The following is a 26899-nucleotide window of genomic DNA, read 5'->3' as shown; positions in this document are numbered from 1 at the left end:
ACCGACTACGAGAAGCACTCGCGCTCACCTTCCAACGTGTTGCGTGTTTTCTTTATGTTTGAGTGGTTTTTTTTTTCTTTCTCTACTTCTGTTCTTCATTTTCTTTTCCAACCCCCACTCGGTGAATTCGAACTTTATACGGGCTGAGCCGTCACGTCAGGCCAACGCCGGAGGCTTATCCCCCACATCGTTACGGACAATTAATCCTGGAATCGGCCATCGATCGCGATGCAACGCGCTCCGGGTATACGAACAGGGCTTTCTCTCGTAGGGGGAGGTAAGAGGTTGGGATTTTAACCTGGGTATTATGGACGGTGGATGGATGAGGTGGTTATCGCCGGGGGGGAAGCGTGAGGGTTAATCTTCGGCGACGGTGAGACTTTGTAAGTGCAAGTTGTGAGTGGCTATTGTCTTGACGATGGCTTTTTGTTATGTTGAACTTGGACTTTTCCCACACGAACAGGAATATTCAATAAATATTGCGTACTGCGGTCATTTTTACGGAACTGGGGAAGAACTTTTCGAGACGATTACGGAGAAGACACGTGAGTTTTACTTGAAGACCAGCAGATTTTGTCGGAGCGGGTTTCAATTTTTTGCAATAGTTGTTCAGAATTTTTTTTAATGAAATTTTTTTTTGTGGATTTTCGTGGTACCATGGAGCCAACGAGAGGGTGAAGGGGCTGGGGGAGGCGCAGTGGGGGTTAATCTCGAGCGATGGGAGATTTTCAAAGTGCGAGTTGTGTGTGTCTATTGTCTTGGAGAGGGTTTTTTTTCCTTTGTTGTGTTGAGAAAAAAGAAAGCGATGCTTCCTGAGTGGAAATTATTGTTGGGAATGGAGGGAATCATTGAGTGATACTTAATATAAACGTGTACCCCATGAAGTTCAACGAACTGCCATTTGTGGGATGGTATTAGAATTGAGGCACAAAGAGGGGGTATGAATAACTGAGTACCTGGCTGACGAATATATCGATTCATCTCAGGGAAATGGGGATTTAGTATTTCATGAGCGAGTTTCGCAGGTTATGCCTAGAGTTGTAATAGATTTTCTCATTGTCTATCAAGTTCTATGGTTTTTTATGTTGTCTGTGTAGAGACAATTATGATTGCTACTATCTCTGGAAAATTACCGCTGATGTGTACATCAGGTGTTGAGTATTTTCGGTGTCTAGAGAAAAAGGGAGAACTGGATTTAATTTAAAAATGGAAGACCTCTCCAGCGAAATTTTCACCAACTCCCGTTGACCGAATACTCGCGCAATTAAATGACAATAACTAATTTGTTTAAATATTATTGGGTTTGCGAATAACGTCTTTTATCTAACAGTTGGGTAATTTATTAACTCATCAATCAACTCATTTTACCGAGTGGTACATGAAGAAAATTTTCTATAAAAATCCCAGTGCGAGTACTGGAGAAAGCCCTCCAATAAAATTTTCTACTGTCGGCACTACAATTTTTTCCTGGCCACCATTTTCCATTATATTTTCCCCGCGCTACCACCCCCATTATTCCCCAAAATGTCGCTTCATGTACCCTATCACTCCAGGAATTTCCTTACGGTAATTTCAGATAATTTCAAAAGGGTTTTACCACGACTATCGCTCTGGAGAACGAAGACAGGGAAAAACGGTTATCGAAGGACCCAAACTGCAATAACAATGTTCAAATAAAACCGAAAATTCATAAATACTCTCAACTTTTCTATTGACCCTTCCAAGTACTGCTGGCCAATGGGTGGAGCGTTCACCATCAGGCGATAATGCGCAAGCGTACAAGGGGTTAGCCACCGATATGGTCTATTGATTTTACCCAGTAGAAGTGACCAAAAACCGTCCCTTTACCCAGTATAACTCGTAAGTCTGCTCAAGAGGCGTATTAAGACTTTTTCTTCCACCGTTCCCCCACTCATCGTCCAAGTAATGGGCGGTTCCAGCAGCCCGATGGGCGTAACAGTCGCTGGTGATTGGTGGCGGTGTCTTGCACAATTGATGATCAAGTATAACTCAGGTGGGAAGCGTGGGGAAACCACACCTCGTGGGGTATTAAAAAAAAAACCTGAAGCATTTCTACCGACTACCGGATTTACGCATATACCCGGGGAATAAATTTTAAGGAGGGTTGAATATGGAGTTTCTTAACTGCCGCATGATTGCGCCCATGGGGAGGAAGGAGGAGAGGAGGAGGGAGAACTGGCGCTTATTAAACGCGGGCTTGGTGTAACTAATAGGTTTCTGCTTATCGAGACACTTGAAACTTCAGCGTTTATTCGTACGGTAAAATGAAATGGTCATGGAAACTGTAACGAGGAAGTTTATTGCAGGATGAGGAGAAAAATTACGATTTTTATGCAGAGATTGTTGATTTTTTCAGGTCGATTGTGACGGTTGTGGATGAGGAAATCGTTAATGGTGTTTGGTCGAGGACAATGGATTGTTGACAACGTAGAAATATGAAGGGGCTGGAGAAAGTTGTAGGATGTTAAGAAGCTTTTGTATTTTTTTCTGATTATTTTTATCCTTTTTGGACAGGGAAGTTAATTTTATATGAAAATTAAGTGGGACTCCAGTCGTCAGGTCCTCATAAGCGGATGGTACGTATTATGTTTAATGAAAAAAATATTTAGAAGGGGGGAGGCGGTGATGTTTTCCAATTTCCGTCGATTTTACGGCAAAACATTCATTTACGCCACACATTATCAGTCAAATGACACTTGATTATTGCATGAATATCGCATGATCATTCTTCCATGTCACCTGTTTTAAATGCCCTCCGCAGAGCACAAAAGTCTATCATGCAATCATTCACTGCATTTAGTAAGAAAATCAATTACAGTATTTTCTAGAATTCTCGTCACGGGTGTAACGAAAAAAATTCATTAGTAATGTTTCTTCATTTCCTATAATTTTCTTACCAATTGTTTTTCATCACTAATCATAATCCCCCTGTGACGCAATCGGATGATGTCTGTTCAAGATGAGCCTATAGGCTTCGATATGCGTTACCTGTCCGTACGGGATTACCATTATTTTTCTTACCCAATCAATAACTAAATGTACCAACAAAAAGTTCCACGAACAGTGGGTGGACAGTGCCTTTATTCGCAAATTACGGTTTACCGTATAGACGCTGTTTCGTGCGGGGGGTAAAGAGATGTTCACACGTGCAGATGATTATTACATAATTATTATAGTCACGTCACTCACTAGGAAAATTGTTAACCCCTCTTAACCTTTTGTAACCCCAGATCCATGAACATCGGAGGAAGAAAATTACGATGTAATTGCATTAATCCTTGATAACAATTTTATGGTAATTTTCAGAAAATTGCAAAAGCCCAACGAAAAAAATTTCTACAATATTATGTCACAAAAAAATTACACACGTACAGTTTATCCAGAATTTTATAAAAATTCAATAAACACATTTACCCGACACACATCATGACAAGTATCTCGTTCCACAAATTTTATTATGCGTAACCAAAAAGGGTTGGTAGCCGCACGCAATGAGAATGAGGGCCTCTCTCCGATATTAGATCGAAGGCGATAAAACGGGTAGGCTGAACCACACTGAAATTCATATGCATGAGTCCTTATTATATGGTATTAGCTATGCGCACAGGTGGTTGTCTTCCGATATACACACATCCCCATGGTACATGCATATGTTTGTAACCACAGCATTTTGTGCGTAACACCTATTATACCTATCCCACCGGTGTTTGGAGGGGAGGGAAGGGATCGATCGCATGTGCTTGAAGACACCATGTTTATCAGCCGGATTTATTAGTCGAATTGATATCGATGTGTGGACCATTGACTGCTGAACAGCCAGTCATTTCATTACGTCAAATAAATTCGAGTTGAGAGGATTTACGGATTTGAAATTTATAATTGAAAAAAATATGGTATGATGATTAAGAAGACATTAGCATTCTCATTGTGATTGAAATATATATTGCAAAAATTGTTTTCGGCGCCTCTTGAGAGTTCACGAATTTTTCCACGACATTACATTATTTTTTTTTATTACAATTTTTTCTGCCCCACGATTTTATCATTTAATCAATAATATTAAGTGATAACGTTCCACTTGCAACGGTTTTTTAATTTTGTTTTTTAATTTCCGCGAGACATTTTTCTTCATTTCTATTTTTCCCCCGCCGAATAACCACAACAATCAGGCCTATTAAATTAACTCTAGTAAATTCTCGGACTCGAAAAGCGAAATAAGTATCCACTCCATACATAACAATAGCAATAAACCCGAAAAGAAAAAAAAAAGGGCCCCATGAATGATGGTACTCACCGAAGTAACACGAAACAAAAGCCTGAAAGGGGCGGGTAACCATCAATTAGTAGCATCGCTCATATATCGTCATATCCACAAAAGCCCTCCGACATCCACCTTCAACTTGCCAGGACAATAAATTGCCCCTTAATCCTTTTTTCTACCTCTTCTCCTGCCTCTTGACGGACAGATGCGCATGCATCCCACCGTTGTCTCATTCTTATCTCTCAATACCCCAGGAGCCTTCTCTCCTCACTCCCTCCCATAAGTCGTTGTTTCTTCAACCCGGTGGCGGGTTTTGTCTCGACGCGTAATAATGAATTGGGATGTGGGGTGAGTTTGTTAAACGCACACCTGTGCCAACTGGGGCGCATCGTTGAGGATAAACGAGGCCGTCTGAATAAAACCGGGTGGACAAAACAGGTGGGCAACATCAATATGCGCTGGGATTCTTCTCTACCTTTTTGACTTTAATTCATGTCTGTGTTTTACCTTAGGGAGAACCTATGTAAGCGCCAGGGAGGTTGAAATAAGGGGAATTCAAGTGAGGAGAGAGGAGCACGCGCGCATATTATGCGATCGCTTATCGCTCCTTCACGCGTTTATCGCCTTTTAAACCTCTCGATCTTTATTTTGTCCCTTGACTTGAGATTATGGGATAAAGGGCTATGTGCTTGTCGAGAATCTCAGATGTTTTTCGCTCGAGGGGAAATACAATAATGAGGTGAAACGTTTTTATTGGGAGGGAATTATTGAGATTACGAGGAGCGATTCTTCCAGTTATCACCAATCGATTGTTTAAAATACTTTAACCTATGTTCACGAGTCCAATAATTTTTATACAATTATAACCAAAATCATAAGTCGATTCTCGACTCATTTGACTCTCTGACGAGATAATAAACGACTCCACCGCGACAGCCCCTCATTACTTTTCCATTAAAATTATATATTTTTGCATAAATAAAAATTCACGCAAGTTGTCTATTGTCCGTTGTACCCTCTGACGTTTGTACAAGAAATCGAGATATCTCCGCACAATATTCTTCAAGCGGATGTAACGGAACCTCCGCGATAATACACCGTCTTTCACCTCAATATAGTCACCCTCCCCTCGCTCCTCCGCCTCTGCCCCCCCCCCGCCCCTTGGAACCGCCACAAGTGGTGATATGGATATTTCACTTGAGAGAATCTTTTAATAGTCAGAATAAAACGCAGGGTGTCTAGAGCAGAAGAAGGAAACCCCGCTCTCATGTGTGCTGATGTGCGAGCGATCGTTGGACCTTGACTTCCTCTCATTGTTTATCCTGTACTTCTGATTCCATTGCCCTCCCTCAATTTCTTCCCGTGACTTCTCTCTCCGCGAACGTCTATACTTAACTGTATAATGCATACGATTATTCACATCGATAAATTCCGGTTAAATTGGTTAATTTCGCAAACAAAATAGAACTTGAAATTAGCGAAAAAGATGCGAGAATCGTCACATAAATGAAGTTGTTCAATTTCGTGGTTTTTATTATTTAAAAAGTTAAATTGAATTGATCAAGTAATATGTTATACTCAATACCTCCGGATGTTAAAGGTGTGATAAGAATAGGTGGCCATGATGAATTTTCAAAGGGCAATTTTTTTCACTGAATGAACTGATGTAAATATCGATCCAACACCTCCCCCTTTTATTAAAAAAAAAATTAGACCGTGTCATTCATCGAATGGTTACGGTAATTCTCTCTTCATCTGTTTGCGTATACTTTTTACCCGCGTTTATCCGGGAATTAACCACTTCCGCTTCATTATTATGTCATCTGCCATCGTCAGACGTTAATTAACCCTTTATCCTCAATTCCGTAAGATCTTCAAACTTATTATTTTTTTCTACGTTGAGAGATGTGCTGTGCAGTGTTAATTGTTTGAAGAAACTCGTCCCTTTGACGAGCAATTCCATTTGACTCCGAGTCTCTTCCGGCTTGGCTTGAGGCCGACGTATTATGCGTATCCTGTCGCAGAGACAGACTGAAGAATGGCCGATATAATGATATACCGCGGCACACGGGGTATTTACCTGTGGGATATGTTATCGCTTCTAAACGCCAAAACCACAGCCAGATGGTTGAGAACCTCGCGGCCTGTGTATATCATTTTTATAAGTTTTTTATTTTTTTTTTCAGCTTTTTTCGGAGATGGGGAACGACCAGGTGCGCTTGAATGTCGACGATGCGCCTCTTTCTTCAGCGATCACACATGCTTTTGCCAATAAGACATTAAATGGGTCAATTGGATTTAGAAGATTCTCCTATCTCTTCGATTTACAAATAAAAATCATTTTTTCGCGATTAATTTTTGTGTAGATAATTGATTAGTTGAGTGAAATTACACGAAAAGAAATTTCGGATAAAAATTAGGCTTCTAGAGGGCGAAACGGGGGGTGAAATGGCAATGAATCACATTTTAGGTGAAGTTGTGTTGGAAAAATTCGAATTGCGAGGAAAATTTTTGGGATAAAACTAACCTTTGTCCCTCGTTTCGTCCCGTGGGGGTCTAATTTTTACCCAAAATTATCATATACACCATATACACCCGAAAATCAGAGCGGTTGCGCAGTTTTACAGTAGTCCTCCGCGATCAGCACATACAGGTACCTTTACTACTGAACTACTTGATTTTCGTCTTCCATTTCCGATTGGAGTCTAATACCGGAAGGCATTTTCTATGGAACACTTTAACGGATTTTATACATTACACATCACCTCCTTCCGCAATTTGTAGCATGCACGAGACCGGTTGTCATCCGACCAAAAGCGGACGACGATTTTTTAAAATAAATAAGTAAATCCGCAGATATTTAGACGAATCCATGGAAAAATCTCCGCGCAAAGGCAGCTCATATTTCCTATAATTATCCCTAAATCCAACATCAAACTGTTGTGATGCTGCTGAGGGTGAGTAATCGCCGCCGAGGAGAAGTCGATCGGAGATCGGCACTGGGCGATCCTCGGTCAACCGTTGGCCGTTCCTCATCTCCTGCCAGGGGCGGTATTCACTAACCAGGAACTCAAATATCCTTAAACACCAAATAAATATTTCTCATCCCTCCGGAAAGCATGATCCGCATCCTCATCAGCGACTTCCTTCTCACGATTTCACTTTTTTCAAATTATTTATCTTTCAAAGTGTCTCGCTCATGCTCATTCAAGTAAAGAGTGCGAAACGAGTCCATCAAAAGGGTCGAAGTGAAGAAGAAAAAAAAAACAAGTACAAAAACTGAATAATAATAAGAATGAAAATGTGAATAAGCCAGAGGCATGGGAAATGAAAGAGGTTATATGAAAATAAGACGAAGCCCGGAAGTAGGCGTTCGATATGCGCATGCGACCCATCGACACGCAATGCAGAACTGCTCGCTCTAATTTTAGATCTTGTCACTCTGACGCCATGTGGTATACAACTCCACCCCGGCCATTACGCGCATTTAGGTGGTATGAAAAATACATGGCAAAATTAGACCCACCCCGTCCTCCCCCCCAATCATCCTTCACCACCCCCTTCGACCACACGTCGAAACAGGCGTCGATTTTCCCGTAGATTTTCCATGTTTCAATGGGAAAACGTTTAGTCTGGAGAAATAAAAGTACGACAAACTCGTGTTCACAGAACGGGGCAGATACAAAATTTTACGTTTGTGGATAATTCATGATGCCGATCCGGTGGATGTTTCTTGCACGCAAATGGAATGGGAGTTAACGTCCGATTGGGTGGTGGAGAGAGGGAAGGGATTTTTGTGGAGGATTTGAAGAGTTAAATCCTGTTATGTCGAGGATGTAACGTTTGTGTCAAGAGTACTATTCAGGAGCTGTGGAGCCTTTCCTGACAATAAAAAAAATGAAAGTTTCGTGCAGGTACATTACCCTACGTGGTTTTTTGCAAAAAAAAAAACGTGGACAATATCTCGAATGAGTAATGACAACTGGACCACGACGGATATGTCAGACTAGCGGAGAAAGTGAGTTTTCACGGGAACAAGAGTTTTCTGGAAATTTTTATCATCCCCCCACCCCCTCTACGATTATTATTGCAATTATTAATTTAATCCAGTGAAAAAACCTCCCCCTGAGTCGTCCACTTGTCTCCCAACATTTCCGGGCATTCAATAAAAAATATTTGCAGTTAACATAATCATAAATTCAAATGTAATGAAGGGGAAGAAATGAAGTGATAATTCGTTGTGAACGTAATAACCCCCGTCTTTTTCTTCGTTACTTTAATCTAATGAGCTACTGCACAGATGTTGGGGTTGCCTGGTGGGCAAGGGCTCCGTGCAAGGTGCTTAAAAAACTCTGCATCAGGACTCTTACCTCCGGCACACATCGATTCCTATCTCAAGCAGCCGGTGAAGCATCAGTTGTGCTTTGAGCTACCACCTCGCCGATTCCTATCGCATTCTCTTTTTATTGTCTTCTTCACAATGTGATATACAAACTATTGGTAGGCAGCAGCAAGCCCCGGTATTAATGAATGCTTTACCTCGACTTCACTAAATACTCGTCGCTTTATTCGGTGTCTTTACTCAGCCCATCGCTTCGACTTCACTTTTGTGGTTTTCGATGGCATTGACGGGAGCTCCGTTTTTCCAGTATTATTTCGGTGAGCTGGAACGAGAATGAAGTGAGTCAACAAGCCAATGGGTGCGTCAGGTCGAACGACTTGGGCTTCACTTTTTTTTCTTTCATTAATCGATAGTTCTATTCAATTTAGTATTGAATAAACAGGGAATTATAATGAGGGAATTTCGTAGGAATTACTCGGGAGCATATTGTTAGTTTATTAAGTAAATAACGGCTTTATAGGCAATGCAGAACTATCCTCCAGTCGTGTCCACGAAGCCGTCTTCAAAAATTGCGGTATAATTCCCAGTCCTCGACTATAATTTTTATTTACCTCCAGGTGTTTACCCCACCAAAATATCCCCCCAAATGCACGTACACCTGAAGTTGTAATATTTATCTTTCATTTATGTTTCTCCATGCAAATGATGATTTCGCGTGATGACGAAATGGGAAAAAAAATTCAATCAGAGTACGAGGAATTATTTCCTCAGGTGCAGATCGGCACCGATGTCGCTCCCGATTTCACATTATGCAAGAAAGTCGTCATATGATGGCTCACTTCCGCTTGGGTTTGTTGCAGCTTGCACGGGGCTCGCGCCAAATACGTTGAAATATGTTGGATGCATCTGCGCACGGTTGAAAAATCACGGTAAAATGTGAGTGTGAAATCGAAGGGGCCGACAGATTCCCTCCACGTCTTACCTCCTAATTAACGTTCACTTAACAGGTGGCCACGACGTTATTTTGTCCCGTCCAAGTAAAAGTTTGCATCTGGCGATTTTTATGGTAATACAATGGCACAGATTTAATAACGGCTGCATGAACATTATAAAACTGGGAAGAAATCAGGGCATCTTGAGAAGTACTTTCATTTCTTCGGCTTTTAAATTATTCGCGTCCCAATCAATTTGGAGGAAATCGAGGGTATGAGATAATTAAGGGGTTATTTTTCAATTATCCAAGTTTTTTGTTTAACGACCATAAGATATTTTCACCATTTTTTTTGACGATAAATCGGAACAAATTTTTGGTACACCTGGAGAAGCGCTTTATCTGGATTAATAGACATTTTTATAGATATCAGTATTAACTATTTTGTATGAACAAAATTATTGATACGAAAAATGAAGATTATCTGGTATAAATTTAAAATACTGACCATAAATATTTTGCTTGAGCATTCACATTGTTCACAGCAGTTGACAAACTTCAATAATTATCAATTATTATTTAAAAAATAATACTCATACATTTTCTCAGAATACCACGGCTTCCGCAGGCCCAAGGGAAGATGCTCGACGTCTCAAGACCTCCTCACAATTCATGTCCGACGAATTTTCACTGTCATTCCACCATTGGGACTCGCCGCTTCCAAATAGAATGAAAATCAAATTCGCAAGGAAGTAGATTCCCGCCGACATATAGAAGACAATCGCCCACTGGGCAGCATTTTTCTGCAAGAAAAAATGTTCGATAAAATATTCGGCTCAAAATTCCACCACAGACTACATTTAACTCCTAGAATACTCCTCCACAATGACAGTAAAATCCCATCAATATCTTTACCGATTCCGTAACGATCTTCCCAACAACCAGAGGTGCCAGTAGAGAAACGACTGATGCTGCTGAGTTTGTAATCGATGCAAGTAGTCCAGCATATTTGAGACTCAAATCCATATGATTTATTTGGAATCCGCAGATAGCTCCTATATTGAGGGCGACTGCAAGGACCAACAGGACCACTGGGACTGTAGTGTCACCAGGTGAAACAAAGCAAATACCAACGAGGGCAAGTGCAGGTCCCCAATGACCAATACTATTGCACACTTTACGTGATACTCCTCGGGATACTCCTTTCCTCTCGCTCCAATCTGACAACCAACTCACTGGGAACGTGAGGATCAGCAGAGCTACGTATGGAAGAGCTGAGGCGATTCCATTCTGTCGTTGGAAAAAATTATTCACTATTATAAAGTGGTAAATAGTAATCAATCGACTACGAGGAGGAAAGGCTCAATAAAAATTATGTGAAGGTTCGATAAATTGAAAGTGAGAACAAAAGGGCGTCCTGTACATAATTAATCGGTAATCCCTTCTGTCAGTGCACCCTCTCAATTGATGAATTTCATTCTTCCACTGCATAACATTTTTCGCAGTCGTATCTGTATTGACAGAATGTCAAAGATAAAACGAATCGGTCTCATGAGTGATTAGTGGAATGTACCATTCGACTGTCGAGATGTACTATAGAATGAATTGATAGCAATAAAAGTTCAATACACTCCTGCATTATTGACTTTTGTCACATTGACACAGCAGTTAATAAAATGAATTTATATCGGAATTTTTAGTGAAAAATTCTAGATAATTTTTGTTTGAAAGCCTTGAACTTCAGGCATATCTTTACGGTATATAAATATTTACCTGTTAACATGGTCAATGAATTTTTATGCTACGCAATCATGACAATTACAAAATTATTACTTCTTGGATGTTGAAGCCAAGCACTCCAGCCATGTAATTGGGTATTTCCGTGAGCAGCATGGAAAATCCCCAATTTTGTCCACAATGGGCTACGAGTAATGCCCAAAATGGAGGACTCGTCAATATTGCCTTCCAGGGAGTAGAATTATTCGAGTCCTTTTAACACAAAAATACAAAACCTTTCTGATACAATTAGTCTAGACAATACATTGACAGAAACATTTCCCTCCATCAAATATCAACAAAAATTCCTCTAAACATTTAAGCCGATCAATTAATCCACTATAATTTAATGATTACGCATTTAATAATTCGGCATCCATCGATAGAACGAATTATTTGTTATCGAAAAATCGATTTGCCTGCGCAGTGTAAAGACTTTGGTGTTCTTGTGATTCAAAATGTGTCTCAAACTCCAGAGGTCTTTGTTAGACCTCTCCTGCAGTTCTCATTTCGTCTGGTCGTCTAATTGAAAATACACGAATTCCAATTATAAACTTTCCAAATAATTACTCAAAGAATCACCTTTTCCTCATCAGCCGTTATTCCTCCTCTTCCTCCAAAAACTCCAAGACTACTCTCAATGTACTTTCTCTCAGCATTATTGATCCTGCAACACGACTTCCCAGATGATGCAGCTGGTGAATCTGAACCAACGAAAAAGATAATGAATGACCAGAGGACAGCAGCAGCACCAAAACAGTAGAAAACACTTCGCCAATCAGCCGCATCAATCAGAGCACCGGTTATCGGATATGTGATAACAGTGCCGAATTGTCCTCCGACGTATGTCAATGTACCTGGAGAACATTCCAAGGATAATCATCAAAAATAGTTAAGTCTTTAATTATTAGTTTTTCTGACTAAAGGGGAGAAAGCGGTAACTAATCTCCTTTAATTGTGGTGCCATACCATCTTCCATCATCCAATTTATTTAGTCTGGACTATTTACTTGGTTCAGTTGAATATAATTACCCAGTCGTCCACGTTCGCTCGGAGGCACCCATTTGGATAGCAATGTATGGGTACAAGGCAGAAGTCCAGCTTGACCAATTCCAATAGTTATTCTGCATGCAACGAAATATATCCAATGACCATTATCGAAAATAATTGGCGATAGAATACTACCAATGCCGCTTATCAGCATACCAATCCCAAGAACAGTTTTCGCGCTCCATATTCTTGCGACGTGACCAAGTGGTACCTGCACTACTGCGTATCCCCAGTAGAATGAACTCAGAATTATACCGATGTTGTCCGATGTCAAGACCCGTTTCTGAAAAATATATCTGTCATTCAAATAGCGATGAGTATCGAGTGTTGTTAAAGTATCGCCAGATTTTTTATTGGTAAAAATATTTTCACGCCAATAAAAATTATTTATGGTATGTCCAGTCCCGATTTTTCAATTCATCGCTCATTGTCATTGTCTCATGGAATAATTTGTAGAATTGTTAGTTAAAAAAATGAGTAAATTTTTTCTCCGAGTCTAGGTACATACATTCTCCTGTTCATTTTCCATCGCGACGACTGCGAGGGAAATGCACACCCTATTCGTATAGGATATCGCAAATGCCAGGAAACATATGAAACACTGCCAGTGCCTGAGTCCCAATCCTCCTGTTGAATGAACTATTTTAGTCAGACACTGACGTAAATTCGTTAATGTTAAACGTCGATCATCACAAGGCACATAAACACAAGAACAAATTCAATAGGCACTCGTAACATTTGCATTTTTAAATTGTTATAATTTTCCATGTTTTCCACGTTCTTCACCTGTGTACAGACCTGACTGAGATTCATCACTGTCGTTGATAACATCTGACTTGCGAACAGCCATATTCCACTCGATTAATTTAATCAATTACATTCTTCGCGAATATCGAAATGCATCGAAGACAAACTCAGTGACTTTTTATTAAGAATATTGACAATTCTCCCACTCTCGTTCTTTTCCATGAGTCGGGTAAAAGTAGAAATCATATCTGACAGGGAAAATTGGTGTAAACCTTATCCAAATCAGATTTTGTAGTTAAAGAAGCATTCAGAGATAACTGTATCATATGATTTCATAAGAATTTATCCATCTGGTTATAATTTTGTGATTTTAATAAATTATCAGTGAAAAAAAAACGAATTTTTAGTGAATATGTCTCTCCCTGTCACCGATGCACCAGCGTAATTCTTATAATTAAGTTCCGTAATTTTTAATCATTATTTCTCTCCCTCAAGGGCGGGATAATTTCGATAACATCAGTACGAATATTTACACATAAAGAATGATATTGATACCAGATCATTGATATCTAAAGTCCACGTGAAATAGGTATGCAATTGGTGGTATCTCCCGATCGATGATTGATAATTTCGATTGAATGAAATTCTCCTGGTGGTCGTCTGTCCCCCCAATAATTTTTTAATATTTATGCATCGGCGACATTATCACTGACGATAATGTTGTTCACCTCGAAATGATCATTCGGTTTTAATGAATTATTCGTCGACGGGAAAAAAAAAAACGTGAAACCCTATTTTGTACCGTTGTGTAGAACTTTGTTATTAGAGACAGCCGGAAATTGTGGATGAAAGAATCAGTTAACAGAAGAAAAGAAGATTATGAATCGAAAGGTGGCGTCTTATCGTGACGGTGAATTCTCCCCTTCCCCAGACCGCTCACCGGTGCTTAAGAGTGTTTAGGACGTGAAAACGATGGGTTCGGTCTCGCTGGCACGAATTGGAAAACAATGGATATGCCACACGCGTATGGCACTGTGTAAATAAGTGCCTGAGTTATTCAGAAAGGTACTTAACCCAACTCTGATGCAGTTTCTGCTCGATGCACAATCAACTTCCGGGTTCATTTAAATCCGTTTGAAATTTTTACCGGTGTTATTTATTCGAAGACGATTGTTTCGGATCTCACGATGGAGAGAAATATTTAATTGGAATTATGGAACGATGGGTGGAGTTATTGCTTCCCGAATATTTCTCAATCTTAACGAGAATGGGGATATGCAAATGAAATGATGATTTTTTATTTTTTATTGTTGTTTATGAGTGCAGATATTTTATTGATCGAAATCGTTATTCTGAATGTAATATTTCAAGTTGGATGAAACCAATGAACTTGAAAATATTTTTTTTTCATTGTTCAATGGAGACAGAGGGGAATAAATGTTTTTCTCAAATAAAAGTGGAGATACATTTTGAAAAAAAAGGGTTATCGAATGCCAACGGTGGTGCTACAAATATTTGGAAGGTTTAGGCCCGAAAAATTAGTATTTCCTCAGGCTGGGCCCAGAGAAATGAATTTTTAAAGAAAAACCAAAATATCTCCAGCTAATTTCCAAGAATTCGAATAAAATTTGAGATAATGTATTGGAGCCGCGTGGTAGTCACCATCCACAATGAAAACCGAATAGCCGTATACACACATACACGATGAAGAATGCAAGGTACTCGAAACTCGAGTGACAATGGTGACCGCTTTTGAGTGACAATGTGAAAAAAAAAGTGAAGAAAAAAAAAGATGAAACTGAATAAAGATGGCATTGAAACGTAAATGAGCTGAGTTATGGGTTTGGACTTGTTCTTTGGGATCGTGCGCACCCACATCCGTTTGGCTTTTCAAACCAAACAGCCCAAAAACACGTTACGCAAATTAATGTTAACTTTGCATGGGCCACCGAGTCATGATATTTCAGTCACAAATTTGTTGAAAATTGTGTAGGGCTTTGTCATACAAGATTAATTGCTGGACTTGTTCAACTCTTTCAACTGGATTTCTTGTGTTTCAGTTTTTGTCGACTAATTTGGACTTTACGATGTCCTTAAATAAATTAATTAATTTTCCGTGATATAAAATTTTTATAGAATTTTTTCTCTACTCATTTGAAAGATGTGATATTTTATTGTTAACTAGTTGATTAGACACACGTTCTATCAAAATTTCTATACTGTTTTTGACTGAAGAAACTAAAAAATTGTGAAGACGCAGAAAATTGATTCCACATTTTGTCACCATTTTTTCAAAATCGAAAAGGATACTTCGTATACCCCAATTGAAATGACAATTATCATCCGCTGCTTTAACTCTTTTGAATCATTTTCTATTCGGCAGACGGTAAGTGAAATTTCTAGAAGAAAAATATCTCTGCTGTTAGATAAGTAGAGCTCGTTCATATCCCAATAATTTATATTTTGAAAACATGTAAGAAGAACAAATTGATTCCACTTATTAAATTAATTCAATCGATAAAGGAGGTGAGGAAGAAAATAATTGGACCCCTATTTACTGTAATTTACAAATGACGTATTTATTCTATCAATCATAAATTATAGCCCTATTGGATTCAATCGCAGTACAGTCTTCATTCGTCGGTGATTATGGTCATGAAAATTTTTTTTTTTAATTTCCTTATTCACTACTGATATATAGAATTGTAAATTTTTTCTCATATAAAATTTTTCGTATAAAGCTTACCAGAGACATCAATATACCAAAGATATATGTTAAATAAGATAATTAATAAATCGCGTAGACTCTATACACTTTGCATATAAATTCAATACATATTTATCAGTTTAATTTTTTTTTGTATTCATTGGTATATAACATTTCGTTTAAACACGTACCAAAAGCAGTACCACCGTTTAGTACCTCGTATAAAAAAGTTCTCTCCTTGCATTGAAAAAGAAAATAAATTACTATCAAGCTACTGTCAACAAAATGCTCCTCCGTAATTTTCATTTTTATAAGGAAAAACTCAGAAGACACTCAAAAATGCATAATAAATGACAGAAACTTCTGCAACAAGAATATAATTACCTTAAGAATATGAAATTGGTTTAGAGTGAAAACTATTTTCCTTTTGTGAAGGTGTATATATCCAAGAAAACTAATTTTGAATTAAAATGGCCTCTGTCTATCCTCTATAGAGCCAACAATTTAACAGAATAATCTAGCGAATTCGTTTGAAGTTTCTATTTAATTTCCATTGAACTTTCCATTACTTTCAGGCCATTTCATTCACTAAGACATCCATGTAAATATATATCGCATATAAAAAATCGATTTTCTGCAAAATTTAATTCTAAATTTTAGAGATTCTAGTCCATTTGTCTTTTGATGCTCAATGGAATGAGTGGAAAATTCTGTAACCACATACAACATGCAAATTTGCTTACGGTCTATTCTTCCCTAATTTTTCCTGCATTTCTGCTAGTCACTACAACCATAGGATTCAGCTAGAATAAAATTGGAAATTTGAATTCACCCGTTCACCTTTCTAAACTGATGCGGTATCCTCAGTATTTCTAAGCAAAGCAGCAGCTTTCACCACATCCCCTCCACACTGGCTCAACATGACTTTGCAGTCCTCAAGTCCCACAAAATGGTTCTCCTTCTTCAACAAGCCCTGAAGACGCTCCAACTTGATAGCTGCCAGAACGTCCCAATCAGTGACATTCAGAGCAGCTACACAAGATTCAGGAGTTGATTGATCATGAAGAACCTTCAGCATAATCCGTACCTCGTCCGACTGTTCGCCATTATGAGGGCCTCGAGTTCGTCGGGCATTCGGGCCATCACAAGCGAATTCCAAGAGATCCTCGCAGGAAACGTGATCCGATTGCCTTGATAAATCACTAGTTCTCGCTCTTCGGCTGTCGACTTCTGATATACCTTCGTTTTTATTTGATTTTAGCATTGGCACTTGAGAAGTTTGGGAAGACTCTTTTGGCTCTTTTGCATCGTCGTACGACAATTTCGAAGACTCTGATTGAATTTCCTTGATTTTTGGCTGGCGGGAAGATGTGGGGGATCCTTGTGGCGTTTTTTGGGCTTCCAGGGAGGAATTTTGAGATTCTTTGGAGTCACAATCTATCAGATTCTCGGAGAACTCGAGGAGATCCTCCGATATAACACTGCAACGGTGAAGACGATTTGCTGGTGGCTCAAGGGGAAGACTGTCCAAGGCTGCCAGGTCGGAGGCTATTCGTCTCTCGAACTCGTCGGGACTGGAAATGACATTGGAATTAGCTTCAAATAGGATTGTGAAACGTTTTTCGATGCATCATATCGGCGATCCTAGAATGAAAATTTATAGGAGATGATCAAGTATCGCATGTGCAATCCATTTTTTAAAATAGATTTTTTTATAAGACCATATGATCGCCCCTTCCTTTTTCGGTTTGTCATTCTTGTCCAGAGGACCAATAAATTTTTCCAGTCACTCATTTTTGTATTTTATTTGTTCCCAAACTTTGGAAATATTTCCATTTAAAAAAAGGATCGATTTTTCATCAATAGTATCATGACGCAAAACGTCTCATTTAATTTCATGAACTACTTGTATTAGGGATAGTAAGATCCGTAACCCTATCCACCCTCCATAACCAACCTGTTTGGAGCTGCTTCCGAAGTACTCGGCTCTCCTCCTCTGACCCCAAGCCCCTCACTCCTCGCAGGTCCGTCCACCTGATCCTCCATGGCCGCGTTCACCGCCATTTTAGCCAAAGTCCGTGTCACCCCATCCCCGGGGATGATCAACGGATGCTTTCGCTGATGTCTGGGAAGACTCGACTTGGGCTGCAATGTCTTCGATCTATCCCTCGGTGGTAATGGAATCGGATTCTCGTCCACATTATTATGATTCTGATTGTTCTCAATTCCAATGGCCGAGCTGTGTCTCTCCAGTGACCTAGAGGTCCCCATCAACGGTACATTCGGTGGCAATGGTGTCCTTATTTTTGGCAATGTCGTCGATCCCACATGATTGAAATCACATGAGAAGTTGGAATCAACCATCTCCTCTGATGGTGACAGGGTACTACTGAAACTTGACTGACGACTGGTGCGTAATTTTGAACGGACCATTGGCAATCCGGATCGAAGCATTCTCAATGGATTGGTATCAGTCGTATTCTCTAGGACTTGTGTCTCCACCAAACTGTTGTACACCTCCTTAGCTTCGTCCGAGAGTGTTGCCTGTTCAACAATTTTTTGTTTTTTTGGTTTTTTGGGGGATAGGATAACAAAAAAAATTGGATAAATTATACGAAATCATGAATCAAAATAATCAGATAAAATGAAGAAAATAAATGATAAATTAAATCATGCAAGTGAAGTAATCATGTGCACTTGGTTTGGTTTTTTTCTTATATATATATTTTTTTTTGTTTAATTATTAGTTCGTGTACAAATGGTATAAAGTTGTAAATATATCCAAAGTTTGTGTTTTCTCATTTTTTTTTCTTCATAATTGTCATTGTATTAATACTACGAGGGTTATTTGATACAATTCATGCAAGCATGCTAAGCGTCAACATATTGGTTTAGTAATAAAGTACGTAGGTTAATTATCGATTCAATTTCGAGGGGTTGTGGCACTTGATAATTATTTTTTCAAAGGGGATTTGAATATTGCGGCGGAATGTCGTAGGCGGTGGGCTGAAAACGTGGGAAAACCGAGGTGTTTGGTGACTTCTTCTATGGTTCTTCGGATGGTGATGGGGAATCCATTGAATCTTGAATTCTGAAGTCAAGTGAGGGCACATCCGAAACATGTGAATTTGCGGATTGGTGTGTAGATATTTTTGGGAGAAGTGAACTGAAGGAAGACAAAAAAACTTTCATTTTGCTCTACGAAAAAAGTCCTGAGATGCCCATGAAAATTTTCTTATCTTCCTGACATTGCGACATACTCTGGAGTAACTGAAATCCAAGCAAACCTGCACGCAAGATAGTAAGTCACAGAAAAACCTCGTGAATCCAATGGTAAATCTGAAGTAACTGTTTATAAAAAAAAAACGTTTCAACAGAATTTCTCAATAAAAAGGGCTGAAAATTAGTAGAAAATTAGAAGAATTTTCCAACCAAAGATTTATCTGTGACCTATTTATCCTGTGTGTTTCACATCACTCCTCTCATCTCATTCTATCTCTGCTCATCCCACCCTTATTATTCACGGTGCAGGCGAAGGTGGAAACGTCAATGTATCTTGTGTAAACTCAGGATACTCAGAGCTCGTATCTGAATCCAGTTCCGAGTTGCTTGTAAAAGTCAAGCTGGAACTGGGTGCACTCTCCGGCCAAGAAACTAAATTATTCCTCGACGCGAAAGGTGGCGACAGTGAATTCAGGAAACTCGTAGAAGGTGGTGGTGATTTACCCGTCACCTCCAGCCCCATTCCCCCTCGCCTCGCACTCTCAGGATTCAGCAACGTTCCTTTGTTTTTGAAATTAAGTTTAAACCCTTGGGGAATTTTTCTATACCGTCTCTTGAATTTCAAACGACTCCGGATATCTGTTTCCGAATGCGAGATAGAGTCGGAGTCCTCACTGGACTCATTATCAGGATGATAAGATCTCCTGATACCCTTAATGGTTGTCTTTCTCACTTCAGACAACGAGGAAGTCCGATGTCGATAGACGTTGGGAGTCCCTTGAACTTTATCAACAATAATTTCGGGTTTGAGCTGTTCCTTCTTTATCACATCGTTCTGATAGATCTTCGCTGGCTCCAGGATGTGTGAACGCAGGGGTGAACTGTTCCCACCGCCTGGACCACTAGATCGAAGATTCGAATGCCCCAAATCAAGCACCAAATTCTTCTGCAGTTTCATGGAAACCGTAGACTTTGTGTCATTCGTCAACGACGGATTACCCGTCTCACTGGAATTCCCCTCGATCCTCAATCCCTGATTATCAGTTCTGAGACTCGACATTCGGGGTAGATCGAGGTTCCTCGAATTTTGAGCAATATTCTTTCCCAATTGTATCATATTCTGTGTCAATTTACCCAATCCCAAATTAAACCTCTGTCCCTTCTTGGCATCCAGATAATTTTTCACTGACTCCAGTCCCGAAACTTCTCGCTGATATTTCTCAGCGAATATCTTACTGCTCAAATCCTCTTGATTATTAACGTCAACGTCAGATTTACGTCGTAATCGTTGGAAATTCATCCTGAGGCTCTCGGAGCTGCTGTAAACCGGTGATTCTTTCTTATCAGGCTCCGAGATAAATAATGGATTATTCGAGATGAGGAAGGGAAAATTGTCGTGACCATTTTTATTCTCCTCGGATTTTCGATAGCTCTGAATTTTCACTCGAACTGATTCCAAATTTGGCCGAGGGGTTCGAGTTTTCTGGAATTCCAGGCGCTTCTCCACGTCATCTCGTGAGATATTCAGTTTTACTGAACCTGGTGCCTTCGGGCGGGTTCCCAAATCGAAATTGGAAAAAGATTCTGTCGTGAGATCGAATGATTTGGCTTTGGATCTGGGGGATTCAGTGGAATCAGTGGATCGCGGCGGTAGATCGCCGAAGTCCTGATTGTTCATCACTTTTTCCTGTATAATGTGCTCTCTACGCATTGAAATTTCGTCGTAATTCTTCCAGTACTCGCTTCTGTTGGTCTCGTCCATGTTGTTTACATTTTCGATCCTCTGGGGTTCGTTCCCGAAAGTGTCTAGCGATCTGTCCATGCAGTTGAAGCTAGTCTCGTCTTCGTAGTAAGTGGAAACGTTCGACTGATCGAAATAACGATCTACATAACTGGCCGAGACTCTCTTGACGTCTCTTGGAATTTCCAAGTTCGGGTTGGAACAATAAGATTTGCCGTTGACGTTAGGTGCGTGATTCCGTTGGTCTAATGGGTTTTTGGCCAAACGAGGGGTCAAGTCCTGTCGGTTACCATTCTCGAGAAATTCCGAGGACTTAACAAGATGCTGCTTTATAGCCTCGTTGTCCAGGAAGTGACTTTCAAAATCTACATCCATGTACGATGTCCAGGCACTTGGCTTTGTCAATAATTCGCGGGATTTCGCGAAACAAAATTCGGCCGACGCTTTGTCCCAGAGGGGGAGCTTCAGAGTAGAGGGTGCACCGAGGGACTCTATGCTTGATACGGTTGAAGATAGGGATTGCAGGCTTGTACAGAGCCACTGGGATTTCCAAGTGCACAAGTGATAAATTAAATGATAATTAAGTGAAAGGATGGGAGTGGGGAGAGTAAATTAATTGTGTTAGTAATTGTTTTGACGTTTGGAGAAATTTTTTCAACGTGGATACGTTTATGTTTTCATTATGGGAAGGATTTAGAACGAAAATCCTGAGGAAGAATTTGCTGAGAATAATCTCCAGTAGTTTGAGGAATGAATTTTAATTTTGGGGGATGTTTATTATCAGACGTATCCACGTAAAATTACCGGGGTACCAAAAAGGCAGCCATCGACGATTTTTCAATTATTATTTTGAACCAGAAGATGCGCATATGGCAACATATTTTTCATTGTACCTCATACTGAGCTTTCTATTTGTCAGGGGTTCTTGGATTTTTTGGATTCATTTCATCCCCTGATTCCAATAAGCCACAGATTTGCTCTAAAGGCATCAGGAATTAACAAAGCTCCTCATGACATGAATTATTGTGTGATAGTTGAAATTAGTTGATTAAATATGTACAGAGATAAATGTTTTGTCAAAAGGAAAAATGTTAGTGTCTTTAATGTATTGTAGTAAATATAAATAAAGAAAAAATAATGAGTGTACCTGTATGTCAGGTATACTGGCAGCTTCCTCAGAAAAGTGTCGCCTATCAGGTTTGGGACTGTGTTGATGTGGCAACTTAAAACTGAATTTTCTGCGTCTTGAGGGGCTTACTGGTGTGCGTGGTGATTCTGGTGGATGCTCAAGATCCGACATTGAACGAGCTGTCAATTCCTGCGCCATTGCTATCGCCGAGTACAATGTTTTCTGATCGGCGGCAGATATTGGTTTCACCTGAATCATTCATATTCTTTGAAAATCAAAACAATCATTGAGTGGTGAATGGATGACTGTAGAACAGGAGAAGTTACAGTTCATGAAATGGCAAGTTATTTCGTCATTGTAAAATCATCGACATTAATAAAACTAAGATGAAAATTTTTATAACGTTAAAAAAGCCCATCAATTTTCTCCTGTTCTTCACCACTTCACGACCAAATTTATGCCCTAATAACGAGTTCCCTGTTGCACATTCCAATGGAAATAATATAAATTTTAATGAATAAACGAAAATAAAAATAATTTTATAATTAATTAATAAAAATTAAATTCTAAATAAATGAAAATAAATAAATTTCACTGTACATTTATTGGACTCACGGTGGCTTGTTTCTTTTTGGAACTCTGTTTGGCTTGGATTTCCCTTAATTCATTTCTAGCATTACTGGCCTCATGGTCGGTGGATCCTGGGTGCCCTGGAGGCGGCGGTGGTGGGGACGTTCCTGAAAAAATCAATTATTAAACTGATTCAAAAAAGGTGTTTCAAATATTTTCATCATTCCTCCCATCAATATAAATCTGAACCCACACCTCAAATTTCATTAAACAAAACCTCATAATTACCTAACGACCTGAACATCTGATCCATCTCATCCAGCAAGCTCGGTCCGAAGTCAAAATTCAGAGGCTTATCAAACCTCAGTGGGCTGTCCTGATTTTCCTCATCACTGATCTCATGATACTCATGATCAGCCGGCAGGCCTTCCAGCACCCTCTTCCCACCACTCTTGGCCTTCCCCCCATTCCCCATCACGACATCGTTCCCTTCCCAGACATTCTCATGTTTAACTTCCTGACCTCTATTTCTCCCCGCTTCACTTCTGCACTCTCTTCCATCCCTCACTTCCCTGCACTCCCGTCCATCCTGATTATAAACTTGACTCGAGTTGTCAGGGACATCCTCATGAGGTTTGTAAGGAGTCACTACCTGCCTCGGCAAATGTGGATACTTTCCACCGAGAAAACTGATATCCCCGAAGTAAGCTCCATCAAGTCCGACGTGTCCCGTGTGTTTAAGATCCCCCTGAGGCGAGGATATCATGTCAGTACGTATTTTTCTCCTCTGAGAGGAGAAAGCGTTCTTTCCATCGCCCCTGGAAAATTCTCCAGGTTTGTTGCTAGGTAGATTAGACCCCAGATAAGCGATTGTATGGGCAGGATTGAAAAGGCCTGTCTTGCCACTGGGGAGAACTCCCTTCCAAAGGATGTTATTGCTTCCCTTATCGAGGACTGTGATTATGTCCCCCTGCCTGTAGCACAACTGACCAATTTCCCCACTGTCCTGCACTGCCTGCACCTGTTCTGGCTTCAGGTCAGGAAGAAGATTGATGAGTTCAGAGAACTTCGGACGTTTGGCAGGCTCGTGCTGCCAGCACTGGAGCATCAGGGAAAAGTAGTCCTTGGGGCAGCAGTCTGGCTGCTCCAGGCGTTGATAATTAGGCTCGTCGATTGCCTCCAGAATCTGGTGGCCTGTCAGCGCTGCCCAGGGCTGGAAACCGTAGCTGAACATCTCCCAGAGGGTAACACCGTACGCCCAGACGTCACTGGCTGAGGTGAATTTCAGGTAAGAGATGCATTCTGGGGCACACCAGGCGATCGGGAGCTTTAGATTCACATTGAAATTGGTTTGATAATAGTCCTTGCCGACTCCTAGAGCTCGGGATAACCCGAAGTCCGAGATTTTTACCTGTGGAAAGAATTTCAAATTTTCAATGCAATCACATGATTGCGAAATGCAGTTTATTCCAATGAAAAAATATTTCACCTTATTCTTAGAAAACACCAGGATATTCCGGGCTGCCAGGTCTCGATGGATCAGTCTTTTGGCCTCTAGGTACTGCATACCGTCCGATATTTGAATTGAAAAGTCGAAGAGAGATAGAACGGGAAAGCTGCCTCGTAAACTAGGCTCTTTGAGGCATTCTAATAGCGAGCGAAGTGGCGCTAATTCCGTGACTAGCATCAGAGAGTTTGTATCTAATACAACACCGTACAAACGTACGATGTGCTCATGATCAATAGCATGCATAATCGCAGCTTCTTTGAGAAATTCAATGGGATTATTTTGCATTCGCTCGCGGGAGAGACACTTTATGGCCACTTGAATTCTCTCTCCGTCATTGGTCCAGACTCCTTGCTGGACAACACCGAATTCCCCCATCCCAAGCTCCTTGTTTACTATTATAGCGTCCGCTGGAATCATGTGCTTATTGGGAACTTTTATCGCGGGTTTATCTTGCTTCTCCTCGGGGAGAATGGCCAGTGCCCCGGAGGGCTGTTCCTCCCGTTTTGAGAGGAGCATTTTCTTGAATTTTGAGAGGTAGTTCTGGGGAAAGTACTTCTGGAAGTACTTCTTTAGGCGACGCATCTCGGGCTTGGACATCCCGATCGCGTTTAGGTCTTCCTCAGTTACGTATTTTAGTTGGGCTGTCGTTTGCACCTTCAAATCACCTACAGATCCCGGATTGAATAATTATTTCCATTTTTTCGGTCAGTAATGAGGCTTATGATATACATAAATATTCATCGTAATCCATATGATAAATATGAATTCTATCAATAGAAACAATAGAGCACTTTCCGTCAAAGCAGGTGACAACTCTCCAGATTTTTTTCTCTCCAATCGAATTGAAATAAAATTCTTCTGACAAAACTATTTCTTTTGTCAGTGAATACTTGAACAACCTCTTGAATAATTCGCTAATTGTTTATATTTCGTCATTTGCGCAATACGAATGAGTTACGCTGGCAAAATTATTGCTGACAGTGCTGGATGTCCACATGTTAATAATAAAGGCACTTCGAGGCGTAACAATTATCTCCGAAACGTCTGTTTATGATTCTCCACAGCAAAAAGTCTTATAAAGTCATTCAAAAATTTTTTCATGATCTCAAAATAAAAAAGACAGCCTTTCATCTCCTCAAAAGCTCTTCAAATTTAACTCAAAGTGTTTTAAGTTCAAATCAACTCCAAATTTTTGCGGAAGAATTTTCAGACTTGTAATCAATAAAATGGCACTAAAAATAAATTCATACCTCGAATTCCTGCGTAGTACTGCTGCAGTTCAGCCTCCATGAGGAATTCGTACAGCCCCGGGCCGGCGTTTCTAGAAATTCCACTCGAAATATCTGTCGGAATGATGAACAAAAAAAAAATTAAAATATTTGTCAAAGATGATTAAAAAAAATATAATCTTAAAACTAACAAAAGCTCATGCTTTCAGTTTTCCCGCTTTATCTTTCTTTTTCAGTGACTTATCGTGAGGATAATGCGGCGATAACCGTAGTGACATCCAATATATATACATTGAACGTACACGAGATATCGAATGACTGGCGTGAGAATTCAATGGCATCGAGTATCAATTACCAACAAAGGAGGAAAAAACGAGCACATTGGGGCGAATTCTTTTTTCACGTTTGAAAGAGTTTCGCAACTCACGTAGATTAAAACATAAATTCCAATTCCGAAATGTCAATTGTCAACAACATAAAAATAGTTTTACATCTAATTGAATAAAAAAATAAAAACTAACTGTCGCAAAACTCTTGATATTGGCCACCCTCAGTCATGCTATCATGAATAAGCTCCTAAAATTGTTCCTCGAAATCTCTCATGATCAGGATGATTATTTAATTTATTAAAATATCTGAATAGGACGTATTTTTTGCAGACAACTCAGTCTCCTCATTAATGTAAAATTAAAATACTCATAATTAGCAAGTCCAACATCAAATTGTCTACTCCAATAGCAGGTACCTTCTCCTAAAAAAACCGAAGGCCTTTACATCTGGAATTCCTAATAAAAAATCTCTTGTCATTCCTCGTAAGCCATATCACACCCGAAATAATCAACGCATTTATTAAAACATGTCCAATTACTTCGTTCGTCTTTATTTAAATCCATCAGCAATGACTTTCAGACAATTTGCAAATTTTCTAGGAACAAATTCTGAGGGTACGCCGAGCCAGAAGTGCCCCCCACAGCCTTCTCCCCTGATCAGATCAGAGACCTCAACAACTTATAAATAGAAAATCACGAACTCCAGTAATTCTCGACTAAACCAAATGAACCCATCACTCACCCATTTTCCAATCTCCGTCAGTACCTCTGGGCCTTCTTGAAGATGCTCACTAACTCATGGAAGCTATCAGTCTCCCGGTTGACCAACAATTATTCCCGCAAAATCCTTAAAAGTGGCTGTTAAAAAATTTCACCACTCGGATCATTTCCCTCTATCACAATTTCCCTCATTCAAATAAACTTTCCCCAGAGACATTCACACTCTCACGAGACTCCAACGAACACAACAATGGGGTTTTGTGCTTTACACTCCACCGTGATTTCCACTGTCAACAGAATAGAGCCGACGAGAGCGGAAAACGAGTTGAATTGACTCTTACAATTTCATTACAAAAATAAATTCTCTGATAAATTGTAAATAATTGTGTCATCGATATTTAGATGTGACTGATGAATTTTATCGTTTTATCCCTCATTGAGAATAATTCAAGTAGTGATGCACTCTTACTCTACACATCTCGAAGCTTGTGCTCCCAATATACATCTTTAGACTTACAAATAAAGGAGAAAAACGTATTGATGTGAAATGGGGGACGAATCAGGGGGGAAGACAGAGAAAATGACTGAAGTAGAAGTTAGTTCTCGAGGTTCCG

At 39.8% G+C, this 26899-nt stretch overlaps 3 protein-coding genes and 1 long non-coding RNA gene across 15 annotated transcripts; 1 reads left to right on the top strand and 3 right to left on the bottom strand.

The window, feature by feature from the left end:
- Positions 1–277: 277 nt before the first annotated feature.
- LOC135168790 (uncharacterized) lies at positions 278–10999 on the top strand. Of its 2 annotated transcripts, none has more exons than XR_010300093.1 (3): positions 278–545; positions 2378–2597; positions 10165–10999. It is a non-coding gene; the product is annotated as an uncharacterized LOC135168790 (long non-coding RNA). The 2 variants fall into 2 exon arrangements; XR_010300092.1 differs by lacking the exon at positions 10165–10999 and adding an exon at positions 6469–6580.
- Positions 5444–8731, bottom strand: LOC135168788 (uncharacterized). The gene is made up of 2 exons (XM_064133308.1): positions 8653–8731; positions 5444–7361 (listed from the first exon to the last, which is right to left on the bottom strand). Exons 1-2 carry the CDS (start codon positions 8694–8696, stop codon positions 7085–7087), a joined length of 321 nt encoding a protein of 106 aa, XP_063989378.1. The 5' UTR covers positions 8697–8731; the 3' UTR covers positions 5444–7084.
- Positions 7857–13417, bottom strand: LOC135168768 (putative inorganic phosphate cotransporter). 7 transcript variants are annotated; one of them, XR_010300090.1, is made up of 9 exons: positions 13168–13405; positions 12890–13008; positions 12364–12664; positions 11914–12188; positions 11389–11544; positions 10471–10845; positions 10155–10358; positions 8822–8946; positions 7857–8729 (listed from the first exon to the last, which is right to left on the bottom strand). XR_010300090.1 is itself a non-coding variant. In XM_064133280.1 (8 exons), exons 1-7 carry the CDS (start codon positions 13210–13212, stop codon positions 10161–10163), a joined length of 1482 nt encoding a protein of 493 aa, XP_063989350.1. In that variant the 5' UTR covers positions 13213–13417; the 3' UTR covers positions 8727–8946; positions 10155–10160. The 7 variants fall into 7 exon arrangements, 5 of the variants coding, with proteins under 5 accessions (XP_063989350.1, XP_063989353.1, XP_063989348.1 ...); XM_064133280.1 differs by having other exon boundaries at positions 8727–8946; positions 12364–12677; positions 13168–13417; XM_064133283.1 differs by having other exon boundaries at positions 8727–8946; positions 12364–12677; positions 13180–13408.
- Positions 13418–15681: 2264 nt separating this feature from the next.
- On the bottom strand, positions 15682–26862 carry Ack-like (Activated Cdc42 kinase-like). Of its 5 annotated transcripts, XM_064133254.1 has the most exons (8): positions 25428–25484; positions 25258–25350; positions 23987–24672; positions 22786–23908; positions 22528–22664; positions 21946–22176; positions 17793–18379; positions 15682–17409 (listed from the first exon to the last, which is right to left on the bottom strand). In XM_064133254.1, the coding sequence occupies exons 1-8, from the start codon at positions 25435–25437 to the stop codon at positions 16680–16682; spliced, it is 3597 nt and encodes a 1198-aa protein (XP_063989324.1). In that variant the 5' UTR covers positions 25438–25484; the 3' UTR covers positions 15682–16679. The 5 variants fall into 5 exon arrangements, with proteins under 5 accessions (XP_063989324.1, XP_063989321.1, XP_063989320.1 ...); XM_064133251.1 differs by lacking the exons at positions 15682–17409; positions 17793–18379; positions 25428–25484 and adding exons at positions 18386–21338; positions 26308–26862; XM_064133250.1 differs by lacking the exons at positions 15682–17409; positions 17793–18379 and adding an exon at positions 18386–21338 and having other exon boundaries at positions 25428–25548.
- Between the last annotated feature and the right edge of the window lie 37 nt (positions 26863–26899).

This window comes from Diachasmimorpha longicaudata, chromosome 13, assembly GCF_034640455.1.
Source record: "Diachasmimorpha longicaudata isolate KC_UGA_2023 chromosome 13, iyDiaLong2, whole genome shotgun sequence".
Classification (NCBI taxonomy): domain Eukaryota; kingdom Metazoa; phylum Arthropoda; class Insecta; order Hymenoptera; family Braconidae; genus Diachasmimorpha; species Diachasmimorpha longicaudata.
The sequence above is the reverse complement of the archived record's forward strand: the minus strand, read 5'-3'. Positions and strand labels throughout refer to the sequence as shown.